The 16356-nt window shown below is 39.9% G+C and overlaps 1 protein-coding gene across 7 annotated transcripts in view; it reads right to left on the bottom strand.

Annotated features, from left to right (window-relative positions):
• Positions 1 to 246: 246 nt before the first annotated feature.
• The window catches only part of PER2 (period circadian regulator 2), a 46973-nt gene continuing 30863 nt past the window's right edge, over positions 247 to 16356 (bottom strand). For all 7 annotated transcript variants that reach the window (XM_077348968.1, XM_077348963.1, XM_077348966.1 and 4 more), the window contains 10 exons: positions 15575 to 15683; positions 15141 to 15306; positions 14904 to 15028; positions 12201 to 12374; positions 11736 to 11996; positions 9194 to 10059; positions 7317 to 7503; positions 7034 to 7223; positions 4582 to 4732; positions 247 to 4317 (listed from right to left, as the gene is read on the bottom strand). In XM_077348968.1, coding sequence (XP_077205083.1) covers positions 4168 to 4317; positions 4582 to 4732; positions 7034 to 7223; positions 7317 to 7503; positions 9194 to 10059; positions 11736 to 11996; positions 12201 to 12374; positions 14904 to 15028; positions 15141 to 15306; positions 15575 to 15683 — 2379 coding nt within the window. In that variant the 3' untranslated portion in view covers positions 247 to 4167. The remainder of the gene's footprint in view (positions 4318 to 4581; positions 4733 to 7033; positions 7224 to 7316; positions 7504 to 9193; positions 10060 to 11735; positions 11997 to 12200; positions 12375 to 14903; positions 15029 to 15140; positions 15307 to 15574; positions 15684 to 16356) is intronic.

The following is a 16356-nucleotide window of genomic DNA, read 5'->3' as shown; positions in this document are numbered from 1 at the left end:
TTGATTGCACCCTCCTATCCTAGGATTGTCTTTTCTTAATTAATGTAGTACAAATGAATACACAGATAATTCAGTATACTGCTAAGACCAGACAAAGAAAGGATAGTAGAGACTGGGCTATACAAGTACAATTCAGAGACAAGAAAACGATGTTAAAAACAGGAATCAAAATAATCCTTTGTCTCAAATATATTTCTGAATTCACTAGAAAACAATTTAATCTAACAAGTATAAATAGAACACCGCTAAAAATAAATTTGCTTTATTTATCAATTTTCTAAAAAGCAAGTAATAAAAATTAGTCACAAGGGACAAAATACAAGATATTGCAGAGGATACAGAAAACACTGTTTGAAATGGGAAACACAATGTCAACAGTCTTCTCAATTTTGACAGAAGCTAATACACAGTACCACAACCTTGAAGATAGTTTCAAAACCATGTCTATAACAAATGGAACCTTGCAATTAAAAAAAATATATAGGACAGCATTTAAGGATCATCCTGAAAATAGAAAAAAAAATTAAACCAGGGAAAGGTAACCTTTTGGGGCCTGTGGCAAACATACACATCTCCCTGTAAAGATGCTGGGTATGCTGGCAGATAAAAATGTGCATGTGGGAAAGGCAGACAGGAGAGACCAGGGCTGTACTTGACCAGAAACACTGGGAGCAAGCCAAGCTCCACTGGCAGTGCCAGTGCCTCAGGTTGTTTGGGTGGAGAACCAGCTCTAAATGCTGTGCAAAATGTTTTGGGCGTGCCACTGTTCAGCATGCACATTGGAGGCTGCTTATTGCTGCTTTAAACAGACATTTTAATGAAGACGTTTGGTAAAGATTTTTAATACCTTCCCCTCCCTTGCTAAATTAGGTTGTCATTAAGGTGAGCACACACATATACAAAACATACCAAAGAGATCTACAATAGCATATACCAACAAGTCAAAACTCAAGACAGTATTGGTCACAGTTCTGTGAACCGCAGAGATGATTTTGCACAGGTCTGATGAGACCTTCTGACTTTTTTTATGTAAGCATCTCTATATACCAGTTCACAAAACTGCTTTCAGAATTCTCCAGAGAATTCAAAGCGTCTGGCCATGCAGCATAGTAGATAGGCAATTTTGAAAAAGCATCCACCCAGGGCCTGGATGACTGCTGAGCTATTTGCATTGTTCTCTGTATTGTGACCTTTGTTTTTAACACTGCAAATTTCCAAACAAGTGAAGTAGAACAAATAAAGCCTGTATATACATGATTGTGGAATCAAGGTCAACCTGTGAGTTAGATAAAATTTCCTGGTAGATAAAATGACCGTGGTAGAATAACTTAAAAAATCTGTTTACGTTTTTAAATATACATAGTATGCCAATATAGCTTCAGTATATACAAATATTCAAAAGACACCGAATAAGACCTAAATCAGAGTTTATACTTAAATATAAGCAAGTTTGATTTTTTAAAAAAAGAAAACATTTCAGCTGATGATCTGTGAGAAGGGTGTAGAATAAGGATACATAGAAGGTGAGGAAATAATGCTTCAATGGAACAAAAGTGAGCACATCAAAAAACAAGAGAAGCTGAAGAACAGGAAGTGCTTGTTCTATAACCCCACAATTAATACGTGCAGATTATTGGCTTAGATTAATGCATGATTAACCAACTGTTTATGGGTTACAGACACACATTGATGGTGTTTGTACATGAGGGTTGCCAACAGACCTGGAGAAAAATGTCTCTATTAAGAGGCTTAATGGGATGTTATTTATGCCATGGAATGCTTTTGTGACAAGACTGCACTTGTAAAGGCTTAGAAGTGCTATGTAAACAGATATATGACTGTGAAGGATTAGTTCTTCACATAGCCAGAGAGCCTTAGTGGCAGGCTGTTCCAAGAGCTCTAATTGGTGAGCATCAACTGAGAAAAGAAAGACTTATGAACTGGATGCTGAGGAGAATTCAGTCTGAATTCAGCCCTAGCTGAGAAAATTTGAGTACTGACAGTTTTGGAATTCAGTGCTGAGTGAGAGCAGTTTAACACAGACAACATAACTGGGGAAAGTTGGCAAGGGAGTTTGGGAAGTTGGCAGAGATTCCCATTTGTGCCAAGGAAAGGGTCTTCTAGTAAGACAAGAAAATGCCATACCCAGTCAAACTGGGAATTAGCTCTGAAGAATGAAGAGATCCCTAATCTGGTGTGGTTAGAAACCTTAATAGTCAGTTAAGTACTAAAGATGAGTTCTGGTGTTTCAAGAGAAGGGGTTTTGGTACTGGAATAAAAGCCTCTCAACAAATGTTTTAAGTTACTGTGAACAGCTTTAAAAACTCTCATTGGCCTGAACTGTAATCTGTGCATGTACTGATTTTACCTCCTTCTACTTATCTATATTGAGAAATTTTACCCCTTATTTCACCTGACCTTTCTTTACAAAGTTGAATAAAATATTTTATTGATTTGGAATTCAAAGACTTCTCGAGTGCTATTTATGGCATAGAAAAGTTAAAGGGGGCTCCCATTCCTTCCCTCAGCCAAAATATTATACCGTGACAGGGTGAAACAGCCAGCATTCTTCAGGAAAGAAGAAAACAGATAAATACGGTGGCTCAGTCACTTAAGGGTAAGAAACAGAGGGAAAATCTTTCCTCTGAGGGAGGGAAATGGATGGGGTTATCATAGTTTTAGTGGCACATTTCAACACATTAAGGCTCTATTAAAGGAGTAGGGAATATTTTCCTATCTGTTGGTAATCCTGCTATAAAGCTTCCAATTAGTGGAAAGATTTGAGATGAGAAACAGGAATGAATTACTGTATTCTTACCCTTGATCATTTTTACTCTGCTCAATTGTCAGACTCTATATCTGCCTCAACAGGTCTGATCCTGTACAGCAATCCTTAGGCTTTGCTATTAAACTACATGGAACAAGAAGTTTTGTCTATGTTCCAAACAATATCTATAAACTAAGCACTACTTTTTAGTGCAGCAACTAACTTGGGAAATTATCTTCTATTCTATTCAACTACAAGCAAGGTTCTCTCTACAATAGTGTTACATCAATCACCAACAATCTTACCAATATCTTTGGAAGTTAATTGTTAGGACCAATTAAAACAGGCTTCAAAAATTTCCCTAAGTAAACTGAGTAGATGTAAAGCTACCCTGTTAGATGTAATTGCAGGATAAGCCTTCAATTACAACTACAGCTGAACTCTATAATACATATTTTACCATTTTTCCACATCACAGAGGCAGCTGTGCAAATCACATAGACAACTATAATATAGACAAAATAATCAGAGATTTGGTGGGGAGAAAGTCTCTGATCTAGAAGGAAGAAATAAGTTGACTGATCTGAAGAGGGTAAAGAAGGCAGTTAAAAACCAAGAGACAATCTGGCCCAGTGGAGTAAAAAATTATGTACCGTTTTCTAATATTTGGAAAATATTTGGAGAAAAAATGCTTTCAGGGATAATTCAGGTATGCAATTTTTTTTTTTAATTTAACAGATATTTTGCTATTGGTTGTGAAAAGGTGAACTTAACTGAATTGTTTATAACATCAGTAAATTGGAACACAGGTGTGACTGAACAAAATTATATAATGAAACTATTGTGAAATACTGGATTTTATTCACTAATCTGTCTAAACAATTTCCAAATAATGCAAAGATAGTTTGTGGAAAGGAAACTGTAGGATAGCAGAGTATTTTAAACATTCCTTACCATATCCAGTCAGGAGTTGGATCCAACCAGCTTTTCCATTCATGAAAAGGCGGGGTGGGGGTCTCCCTCTGATAACTAAAGGCTATAATGGGACCTGCCAGGATTAAAACCATGTGGGACGGAGGCTGCAATAAGAGAACTGGGTGAGATCGAGTGAGAAAATTTACTGTATCCAACTCATGACCTCTACATACCACAGATATTTCAAAATTCGATGCTTTAAAAAAAAAGTGTACATTTTTAGATGTGATGACTAGAGAGGGAAAGGAATCCCCCTAATTAAAAGAGGTTAATCACAAATGACCTTTTTCTAGAACAAAAAAAATCCATTTGTTTTTATATAAAATGAGATTCATTTCACAAGAAACAAGCTTTAAAACCTTTAAGATCTTATGATGCACTGCAGAAATTAAACAGCAGCAGCTTTTGCAGTGTGTTTTAGCAGATTAAACATTTTCACTGTTGACTTGGCTCAGTGAAGCCAAACTATTTTCTCCATTGGCCTCATTCATTTCATTAAGCTCCATTTCATGGATTTCTTCTTCATCTTGCATAAAAGATTTGCTTTTAATGTTTTCTTCACAATAAACACAGTCCTGAGGAAAGAAAAAAGAAAAAAGTAAGCTGCTGCAGTCGTAATTTCAGCAACATGCTCTATGTTCCTAGAAATGCTTTAATGCATGCACTTTGGATTGGCAGGTACATGTGACTGAGATATACAAGACTTTCCTGTAGTGGAATAATGAGATACTGGATGTGGTAAATGGCAAAGCTGCTCAAGTTCTATCACACTAACATAAACCTCAAACATCAATTATTGTTTTCATATCGAGAGGGGAAAAAGTATTCTTCAAACATACCAAATTAGAAACCGCTGCTGGAAGTCCACCCTTCTGAATCCATGGATGCACTTCAAGTAGTTCTTTCTTTTGTGCCTCAGTAAACTTTGGCTGGAACTTCTGCATTTGTTTGAGTTTCAGTTTGTCTTCTTCTAAAACGGTTTCCAAATTTCTAGAGGATAACAATACATTGGCAATTAACTTTCAGATGTTCAAATAGTCAAAAATGCAGGCTTGTATTCCAAATAAGGTTTCTCTGGGCACAAGGATTTCACCTTATAGGATCCAAAGAGTTGGAAGCGGTCATATAGTCCATCTATAGTCCAACCCCTCTGCTCCATGCAAGATCAGCCTAAAGCATCCATGTAAAGTATCTCTCTAGCTGCTACTTAAAGATCACTCTTTCTTACAGAGTGTGATCTTCCTGTTTCCCTCCTGTGGTTCCCAAAATCTTATTCTTGGATTGCTCTCCTCCAAGTACAGGATTTTGAGTCATTTTGGACTGCCAAAGCAGGTTAAAAAAATCATGGTCCATAAGTGGAAATTCTTATGTTCCTAAAAATGCATCATTGGGATCCTTTATAAAGGGATCCTTTACACACAGATTTTGGCTTTGAAATATTAGCACTCTGAAAAAACCCTCAAAATGTATTATGCAAGTTGTGGTCTTTGTTCTCTGACTATCAGATTAATTCAGATTAGTATACTAACTCACTAATGATGATCAGAACCTCAATTCTATGCACTTCAGTGTCTCACCAGAAGCACAGACTCAAAGCTCCTTTGGCCAAAGCAAAAGGATGCTCCATCACCATATTTTTAAAAATTTATATACACACACGAAAACTGCATGGAAGTAGTTTCCAGTAAAACATAGTAAAAACAAGCAGAACAATAGAAGCAGCATTTTTTAAAAAGCACTATAGAGGCATAAAAACAGTACAGTGGAGTCTGCTGTTCTATGCAGAAAAGAGTAAGCATTGTAAAAAAATAAAGAAAAGCGTGTCTTGACATAAAATATCCCAAGAGCAGCATAAAACCAAAAACCAAGTAAAGGATTAAATTAATGAGTGACAAGAGTCCCCAAGCGATTTAAATACCTGGAAAAACTAGCTAAGTTTTCCTCTGATGCTGAAAGAGTTATTGAGTTTGGCACCAGGTGGAGAATTGAGAGCTAGCATTTTCTTTCCTTTTATTAACAATAAATCCCTTCAACTGGAGTTCTTGAGCCGCACAATAAAATTACCAATAGAATAATGACTGATAAAAGAAAATGATGCCTCCCGTAGAATTGTGAGATCGCCACATCAATATCTGAGAGGGTAGACCAGAATTTGGCAGCAGGCTGTGTAACTGCAGGACTAATGTGAGCTAACAAAGTTCAATGGCAAGTTGGTACTGACTCAAAATGGGGAACAAGGGGGGGGGGAACTTTCTACAGACTATGTTCCAAAACAGAGAAGGCATCTGCCTCACCTCAGATGGAATACAAGTACTATGTACTAAGCAGAGCCTCAGAAGAAAGCCTTAACAAAGCCCCAAGGGACCCAGGACAATAGTTAAGAACCAGATAGTAGGAATGTGTCAACTTTTGGCTTTTGGCCTATGTCTAGATGAGGCCACAGAAACTCTGTAAACTTAAGTCTCTCAGTTGCAAAATACTGACTATGGTCTGGGAAATACAGGCATGCTCTGTTTATAGGAGAATAAAAATCCTTTGCGGAGTCATGACTGGTACAAGTATGGTGCACAGAAAGCTATCAGCTCAGTCTTCATTGGTAGGCAGACACAGTACTGCCTGGTTGCCATATCCATCAGCTACATCAATTAGCAGCTGATTCTCCTCCTTGCAATCCTGGAACAGTGACACTGGGGCATCCAAATATAAAGGATTAATATCTTCCCCCTCATTTATGCCCAAATGTTGTATCTAAGGAATAGGTACTCAGGATGTGTTATATTCAGAACCCACTCTCCCTGCCCCATGATAGCACTCAGGACAAATGCTTGGATCCAATGATACAAGCAAAAACATACATTAATTTAACTTTGCTCCACAACGCCTAGCACTTTCCTCCATATATATTACAGCGCCTAGAAATGGGTTGCACAAGACTTGCACAAGTAGAAAAGCAAGTGAGGATTCATTCAATGAGTCTGAGTTAGCGCATGAGGCTACTGTGGCCTTTTTTGTTTTGTGCAAATGCTTTAGCACAATCAGAAATTTTGTGCTGGATCCAACCCATTGTATAAAGTTCCCAGCATGTCTCTTACTCTAGAACCAAGCTGACTTAAGTTTCGGCCAAGGTTGCTGCATCATGTTACTTTCAGCCATATTCTAAGGCCATTCCAGTCTATACTCAAGTTCACGTTGCTATTGAAACTTGGCAATGTCTATTTGAAATGGTAGTTTCCACTGTCTAGTTAGACTATATGTACTTTTGGATAGTGAAGCAAGAAGCTCTTTAATTACCGGGATGGGATCTGGTAGGTCATCATGACAGCATCATCTGCATTTGCCATCAGAAGCCAGATGGGATCCTGGAGGACATATTTAATGAAGCGTTCACTTTCTTCCACGTCTGCACCTTTTATTTTATGATTGTTTTCTGAGGATTCGGTGCTCCCAAAATATTTGGTTGTATGACTTGTCTCACTGTCCCCTTCAGAAACAACAACAGAATACATCATTCAACTCACGGAGAGCACGCTTCCCAATAAAAAAGCTGTATTTTCAGCTGCCCTGATGACATTACCAGTTCCACAGCCTGACATGCCACTTCCATTTGACCCAGAGCCCAAAGATTCCGCAGCTGCAGAAACACCACTTCCAGATGAAGCAGATCCGGTTCCTGAATACGCGTCTTCCTGAAGTAAAATATCAAGTAGTTCGCTGGACACCGAAAAGGCATCACTGTTTTGAGCATCCATAGGAGACCCAGCCTTGTTAAAAGGGACAAAACACAAACAAACCAAGAACTAAAACCAAGCAACTGTCAGTCAAAAGTTCAAGGAAGACAATTTATTTTAAAGAACATTGGCTCGTCCTGAATGGATTTAACTTTACAAAAAATACTAAGCGCAAGCATTTGTTTGGTGGGGTGGGAAGTAGCAGGACAATGCTGCACACGATGAAATTATCACTAACTGATCTAAAGCATTATGGACAAAGTAATATTCTAAAACCTGGTATTTCTGTCTCCATTATATATGTTTTGTTTTTCAAAAACATGTTACAGTCCCTCCATTTTCTAAGCTACAGGTCAAGAAGTCTACAAAAATGATATAATGTTAGCAACTTTTATTGTCTGTTAGCACTGGTATGTTTCTATGGTGGAATCTTGGGTTATAGTTCACATTTGGGTATGGATACCAGGTTAGACTACACCTGTACCCTGCTACCAAATATGGACTAAAATTCCTAACTGCATTCAACTGCATTCAAAGACAACAGAATGCCACAGAAAGGAAAAATTAAATTAAGATGAGATTAGACTCCAGTGCATCTAAAACTCTCATTCATGGAGACAGCTCCCAGATACATCTCTGCATGATTGCATGGCTTGGTCTAACTTCCTTCTAAAGTTTCAATGGTGCTAGATCGGTCTGCCTTGTCTCAGCATGGGAGCTGATCTGAGGTTTCAGTCACTCCTGGTACAGTGACGGAGAAAATTTAAACAGCCTCAGTTGTAGGTGATAAATGATAAAATTATGCATGAAATGAAAGGAAAATAGGAACAAAGAAATTTTCCTCTCCCATAATGTCATACCAGAGTTTATAGGCAACAGATTCATGAAATAATTGACTCATCAAGTAATTTAATTGTGGAATTCACTGCCAATGGATGTGATGGCCACAAGCATAGATGGATTTTAAAGGGATTTAGACATATTTATGGAAGGTGGGCTCATCAGTGACTACAAGGCATGGTGAGTAAAGGGAATATATACATGGGCACTAAACCTTGAATATCAGCATCAGGGAGTACCATTACAGGAAAGCCTTGGCCTCCATGCTGTTTGTTGGCCCTGCAGGATTACTGGTCAACCATTGTATGAAATTGGTTGCTGGACTAGATGGACAACTATGTCACTTCTGCCTGGTTGCAGGCCCCTTTTAATTAGGATTAAGAAAACACTAGTTGCACAGAAATGTAGGGGTAGGTAGTTCTTATTTTGCACTCTCACAAAGTACACCTTTCAGAGTATAATAGTTAATAGTGCTTCCAGTTTTAATTAAGAAAAAGGGTGCCTTGGCTACCAGACATTCGGCTAGCAATGTTTGTTTTATATATAAGAACCACCCCCTAGGGCAGATCAAGGTTCTAAACAGCCATTACCTTCAGAGTCTGGACCGAATAACCATTGTTGACAGGCAACCAGGCAGAAGAAACTGGACTCTTTGTTGTTTCAGATTTCCAGGTATTAACAAATGGAAATGTTAGCAAGCTAGCAGCTTTAGAATTGTATTTGCAAAGACGATGTGGATATAGCATCTGGTATTGGCACCCTTTGGTTAATTATTACATGTAGAAAGCAAAATTAACCCCCCCCCCCAATTCATTACATTAATTTTCCCCCTCACCAAAATACTTCAGCATATTCTTTTCTGGAAACTGCAGAGAATGCTTACACAAGAAGATGCTTTTCTGTTATAATCATCTGAATGTAGGGGTTTGCTATTGGTCCCTTCATCCATTAAAGTTCCTTGGTTTCCCAGTGCACCAGCAGTTCCACTTTCAGTTGTTTTGGGCATTTCTTCCTGCAGAAGGTTCAGTTGTAGAGGTGAACTACATCGTGACTGAAACAATGGTGGAGAGGTCCGATCTTGTGGGCCAAGAGACTGTGGAGTGCAGGAACGGGATGGTTCATTTTGGGATTCTATGACAGGGGTCTTTTCACTCTCTGCTGATGGATTATAATGGAATGGCTGTGCTGGAAATGACATCGGTGGAGGAAATGTATTTGAGGCCGTGAAAGGAGGCTGTGCTGTAAACATTGCTTGGGAAGGGAAAGAATGCTGAGTAGGAAAACTTGGCTGATCAGGATAAAGTGTCTGAGTAACACCACTGTTCACTTGAGGATAGACATAGTTGGGGAGAACAACTGCTACCAGTGGAGTCATTAGAGGGGCAGAAAACTGTGTTAATGGCAAAGGACACAGACTTCCGGAATCCTGCAATTCACTGAAAGCAGACAGAGTAGCTTCAGGGCCTGGTGGCAAAGACCCTGTAGCTGGAAAAACTGGAAGTGGATATGCAGGCAAAACTGCAGGAAAAGGCATGGCTGGATAGCTTGCTTGGGAGGCATCTGATGGAGACCTGGCTGTACTATTGGGGCCAAGCAGAGGAAACTGGTGGGGGGGCTTGGTACCAGAAGTTGTGCTGTCTGAAGATTTGTGTGGCTTCAGTCGTTTGGATTTTGACCTTGATCTCCTATTCTTTCCATTTTTCTTCCAAGACTGATCAATTCCAGAGCCATGCCGCAGTACATGAATACCTAAAGAGTGAAGAAAATATTCAGTGACTCCACTCTTCAAATAAACAGACTTAAGTTGTTTCTGCAGTGACCTAAAATTTTGCGTCAGCACTCCTTTAGCTGCACAGAATTTCCTTGATTTCACACAAAAACCGGGCTCAGGAGCAAATTCAGAGGAAAGGTTTCTTTTGCACAGCTTTTTGGAGTTCTGAATGATTGTTAGAAATTAACACACCCACAAAATAAAAACCCTTGTCTCCATTTAGTGACTAAAATTAACTTAGAATGGCCACCTAATGTATGTTCGGAACTCTTAGGAACCCCTCTAATCCCCCAAGTCATGGTACTAGACATAAGTATCCTAGTTTCTATGGTCTTTACCATAGAGGGAAAATTGCTAGAGAATCACTGTGTGGGGGGCTTTTTTTTCCTCCTGCTCTTCAGTTTCCCAGGGAGCTGGTAGTTTTCCACCCCAGACAGGTAAATTGAAAGCCTAACCCTCATTAATCTTGCTGATAATTTTCAGGTATTGGAATTCTAGAAGACAGAACAGTATATCACTAGGTGTTTAGAGTTTTGGTTTGATATATAATTGAACCAAGCATAGCAAAATTACCATTCTTTAGAGGAAAGCACAGGGAGCAATCTTTCAGCAGCCTTTGATACAGTTGACTGCTCCATTCTTATTCGCCAACTTGAACTTAGAGTTGATATTAAGGGCATAGTCCTTCACTGGTTTCACTCTTTTCTGTCAGACTGAACCCAGAGTTTCCACTGGATGTACAGAATTAAGTAGGTGGAATTTTTCTTGTGGGGTGCCACAGGGTTCTGTTCTCTCTTATATGCTCTTTAATATATACATGATGCTGTTCAAAGAGATTGTCTAGAGTCACAAACATGCAGATGAACTCTGTGTTTCATTATCCAAGCCTCCAGATCTTGGGTCTAACCCAAGGCAGTGATCAGGTGGCTAAAGCTTATGAAACTGAAGTTCAGTCTGGAAAAGACAGAGGTAATGTTGGCTGATATTTAGAGGGACTGGATCCAGTTGTCCTAGATGGAGTAACAGGGGCTTTTTAGTAGCAGGTTAACAACTTGGGAATGCTTGTGCACTCTAGCTTTCAGGGACATATGTGGCCCATTTTGAAACAGGTTGTCTGCCTGTTTTCAAGGTGCCAGTTATGGCTTTTAAAGCACTTCATGTTCTAGGACCCCCATATTCAAAGCACCTTCTGCTTCCTTATGTCCCCATGTGCTTGCCAACTAGGATAATCAGATAGCCATCTATCATCTGTCCCACCATTTGGGATATCCCTTCTGGCATTGACCAGAGCCCAGGCCTTCCCCAATGGGACCCAGCTCAATGGAAGTAGTTCCCTGAAGAGGTGAGGGAAGGGCCTTCCTTAGAGATCTTCAGGAGGTGTTGCAAGGCCTGGCTGTTTGCCAGGGCTTTTAAGGGGGTCTGACTGGCAGACATCTTTGAAGGGGAGAGGGGGAAAGGATTTGAGCCTTGCCCTTTTATCTTTGGTTTTAGATTAGATGGGGGTGTTTTAACTATCACTGTGAGCTGCCTTGAACCAAGAGGATAGGAAGGTTATAAACGCTTTAAGAAATTGTGCCAAGACCAATTTAAAACAACTGATATAAGACACATTCAGTGATTAATGGAAAGTATAATGAAGTCGCAAGAGCCTTACCACGTTCACGAGGATGTCCTCTGGGTCTTTCTTGAAAGTAGTAATTACAATGGTACTGAAAAATATGGAATCTCTTGATTTCTTTACATTTAGTCAGAAAACTCTGCTCTTCTTTTTGTGTGTGCACTGCAAGGACTTCCTTTGTAAGCCCTAGTTTCTTAAAAGTTTCTTTTTCCTGGGTTTTTGACGTAGTGCCGGACTGGATGGCCACAGGTTGATTGTCAGTGGGTTCTGTTCCATTCTGACTATCTTCGATTATTTCTAAAACGATTGAGAAAAAAAAAACTGTAGGACAAATATCTCAAATCAAATTCCAGCTGATAAGAGCTTTATCCCCCTACATCATGGCCTTAGTTTATCTCATTTTCATTAGGAAGAATACACTGCAATTCTTGAGGATAAAGTTACAAGTGCCTTGTAGAAACTGTAAAGCAGTATTCCATTCACAATAAAAGTGGCAAGTACCTAATTCAGGTTGTGGCTTTTTGTCTCCCACGTGAACGAGGGTGCTGCTGTAGCTGCATTGACTGGTGAAAGATACAACACTTTCTGGTTTGCCAGGCAAAGTCAAAGAGGTTAAGTGAGCACTAACCACAGGAGAAGCGTTCGATTTGTCCGGTGTTTCCAACAGTGAAGGACCTAAGCAAGATTTAGACAACATATTGACTTAGAAAACAACAACAACCCCCACACAGGAAAGAACAGCAGGATCAATGTAAGGTTTTCAGACAAAAAACAATATCCAGTGACATAAATCTTCCAGGTTTAATGGCACAATGGTTATTCTTACTAGGGTTTCTTTTCCATTCTGCCACACTTATTTTGCAGTTTGCCACTCATTTCTCTGTTCTCACAGTTCCTCTCACCTATCATCAGGATCCTCTGAAAACACAAGCTTTGCCACTCCTTTAACCTCATAGAGTTAGGAAATGGGGGCCAGGATGAGAATGCCCCAATACTGTCAATGTATTTCCCAGTGCCTTAGCCGCCTATTCAATGCTGCCCACAAACGTGACAAACCATAAGTTTTCTGATAATATTACAGCTTGATAAAATTCATTCTTTGCAGTATGGTACCCAATTTAACTTATTTTGCTGTGGCTTCTATATTTAAATTTCATGTATAGTAATGTCTGTGCCTTTTTCAATGCTTAATTTTATTTATTTATTTATTTTTGCATTTATCTCATTTTATTTTTGCATTTATCTCATTTTCATCAGCCCTCCCCGAAGGCTCAGGGAGCCTAATGAAAGTCAGGATGCACTATACACATTTATACTACTAGTATTTCTATTTACAAGCAGCAGAACTACTGCAAACGCAAGCCAGAGGATAACACAGCATCTGAATGACACTTTCCCAAATGTGTTGCAATGGCTAGAACGGGAGGGCTTTCAGTGTCAGGCATGTAGCTCCTCTAATGCCTGGAGTGGTGACCAGCTCATGGAAGTGCAGAAGGGGGAAGAAGGATAACACAGACATGCCATGCTGGGAGGAATCAGGCCACAGCTTTACTGATTACAGATTCCTCAGGTTTTGCCACAGGAGGAGCTGGGGACAATGGCTGTAGCTGACAGCCCAACCTGACAGTTGGGGTAACTAAGGGCAGAGGACTGGTATGAGATCAGGAACTGCTATTCCTAGCCATCACCCTCATTGGGGGGAGGGGTGTTGCTAATCCTGAGGTTGGTTTTCCCATGCAACACCCCCAGGGGACCCTCTTTAGGGGACTCCCCTCTGGGTCATGCAAAAGCTCACCCTGCACAGTGTTTCCCAGTCAATGCTTAAGTGCCACAGGAAGCAGGTAGTTTAGCTTGCCTGGTTTTACCATCACAACCAAAGGAACATGTAATACCTGCCCCATTCCAGCTCAGGGATCTACAGGGCATATGCCACTGGCCACAGTTAGGCAGTACACTCCACCCAGTCTTTGAAGAACACTTTGATTGTGGGAAATTCCTGGGCGCTCAATCGCCCTAATACAAGGATTAGAACAAGGTCCAGGGTGCCCTGGAGAGGTGCACTCCATTCAGTTGACTTAGGGGAGAAGTCCTGGGCTCTCAATCACCCTTGCTTGGAAGACTAAAGAAAAGGCCAGAGTGCCTTGAAGAGGCATATTCCATCTGGTCTGCAAAGACTACCTCCTGTGTTTGATCATCCCACATCACCCTGGGTCACGGTGAGGGGTCTGCATCGGGTCTGCAGCAATCATCTCACATGTGGGAAAGTCCCAGATGTTTGATCATCCCATCACCTTGGGCTAGAACTAGAAGTCCTGAGGGTATACTCCAGTGGTATACTCCATCCAGCCTCTCAAGGACCACGCATCTGTGGGAAATTCTAGGGTGTTTAATAGGGGTGTGCATTCAGCATAAACCTGGTTGAAAAAATACTAAAAAACAAAACAAAACACCTTACTGGTATTTGGGGGTATTCTTTAAGCTGAATACAGATCAGAGAATCTGATCAGTTACATAAAGCTGAGCCTGCATAAAGCAATTTTTTCCAGCTTTTATTTTGGGTATATTTGGATATATCAAAGGTCAGTTGGGGCAGAGGGAGCTGAGAACTCTCTGCCTCCTTGGCTGGAGCTGGCTCCCCTTGGAGCTCGGAGCCAGCTCAGGATCAGCTGGGGCAGTGGGAATGGAGAGCTCCCAGCCAGGCCTTCATGCAGCGGGGAAAGACCTCCATTCTGCCCACAGATCCTGGGGCCATCTTCTCCTGTGGCAGGGTTTAAATCAAGCCGCAGCCAGCTCCAGTGTCAAGATGGCTTTTTATAAATGAGTATTTTCCTCCTTGGGTCTATGGGATCTGAAAAAAATGGGATTTCTGAAAAATCCCAGATCCAAATACCATAATGGTATTCTCAAACAGATTATTTCCACTTCAGAAAATTGGCTCCTAAAATTAAGAATCTATTTTGTTTGTATAAAGAAACAGCTCTTCAAAGGTTTTTAGAGGCAAAAGGATAAATAAGAATTTTGACTGATGTTGTTACTCATTTGGAAGGTATGTAATTATTGTATTTTATTCAAGCAAACTATATGATAATATAATTGGAATTCATAATTAAAAACAAAGAGAAAAATTAACCCCGGCTACTTGCTTGAGTTATCTGGACCTAGTTTTCCTTCTATGAAAAAAGGAAAAAAGAAGTCCAGAAATACCTGTAGATATTTTAGTGTTATCATTTGCTTTCTTTCTGTGTATATCCGAATCCAGTGAATCAGCATTTGATGCAGGCAGAGACTTGCTCTTCACTGTATCAGGTGCACTGCAACTTTCCAAATACCTACAATGAGAACCATTTTTTTTTCAAAAATAACATTTAAGAAAAATTACCATTAAGAATAGTAATCAGTTATACATTGCCAATGATTTGGTAACAATAAATTGCTGCTCACCGGATAACACTATCTAAACAACTGATCTGCTGATATGAATACACAGGCTGCTCTGCCCAATCCAGTTCTTCTGTAGCCATGCTGTTTTGACAAGCAATTCCAACAGCATCATTTTCAGCTGACTGGGTGGCACTTTTCATGTAACTACAACAGTCACTAGAATTTTCTGAATAAAATAAGAACAGAAACATCAAAGGGAGAGTTACAAATGGATCCTTCTTTGGCCAAACTGCAATAACATTCTGGAATCAAGGAGTTTGCACCATGTGGAAAGATCCCAGTCTATAGGAAGCTGTGCAAAGTGTTCTAGATTGTGTGCATTTGCCTGCACACTGCCATACTAGGTAAAATGGACTTGATTAAACATTGTATGTGCGAAACCTGAAATATGCAGTCGCGGTTAACTTCTCAAAAAATTAAGTGAACCACCCTACCTCTATAAGATGTTTTCTGACATTCAAGCTTTGATCTGGAATTGACAAAGATGTGTCCTCCTTTATCTTTGGCCATAGTTCGATTCTTATAAGTATCTTGAGAAACGTTCTAAATTGAAGACAAATTTGAAAATTCACTGTAAAACCCTCATAAGCTGAGCACCGTATACAGGCAGTGCTTGTTGAGGAGATAGTTAGGAGACATGTTATAGTTGCTTACTACATTAACACTTCTGTTAAAGAAATCACTGGGGACATTTTCACAGCAGGTGGAAACAGATGTGAAAATCTTTTTTAGTTATGGGCTGGTGACAAGGATGAATGCTTTCTTCCTGATGACAGCTCCTTGCATTGGACAGTCTCTCGTGCTGAGAGGGGACTCTGTATCAAATGCACAGACAAGTGACAGCAGAATGAACCCAACCCCCACAGAATTTTGGATTGGGGCCAAGTATCTTTCTGTTTAAATCAGAGGTGTCAGGCCAGATCTGACATAAATATCACTTTTTGGTGCTGGACCAGGTGTGCCACAAAATGTAATGCCGGGTACCAGAGATATAACATTTACAAAGAATGTAGACAAACCTAATGATTTTTTAAAACTCAAAACAAACATGCTTAAGAAATTAACACTCTTACAGTATTTCCTTGCAGCATCTCGTTGATGCCCACCCTCCTATTTCCACGGCCCATTATGCATTAGCTTTGGGGCAGTATATAGGAAAATAATGCACAGCCTCTTTCATCTGGCAGTAATCAATTGCTCGTAAGCTGGATAAGAG

Source organism: Paroedura picta, chromosome 8, assembly GCF_049243985.1.
Source record: "Paroedura picta isolate Pp20150507F chromosome 8, Ppicta_v3.0, whole genome shotgun sequence".
In the NCBI taxonomy this organism is placed as follows: domain Eukaryota; kingdom Metazoa; phylum Chordata; class Lepidosauria; order Squamata; family Gekkonidae; genus Paroedura; species Paroedura picta.
This window is presented reverse-complemented; position numbering and strand designations above follow the sequence as displayed.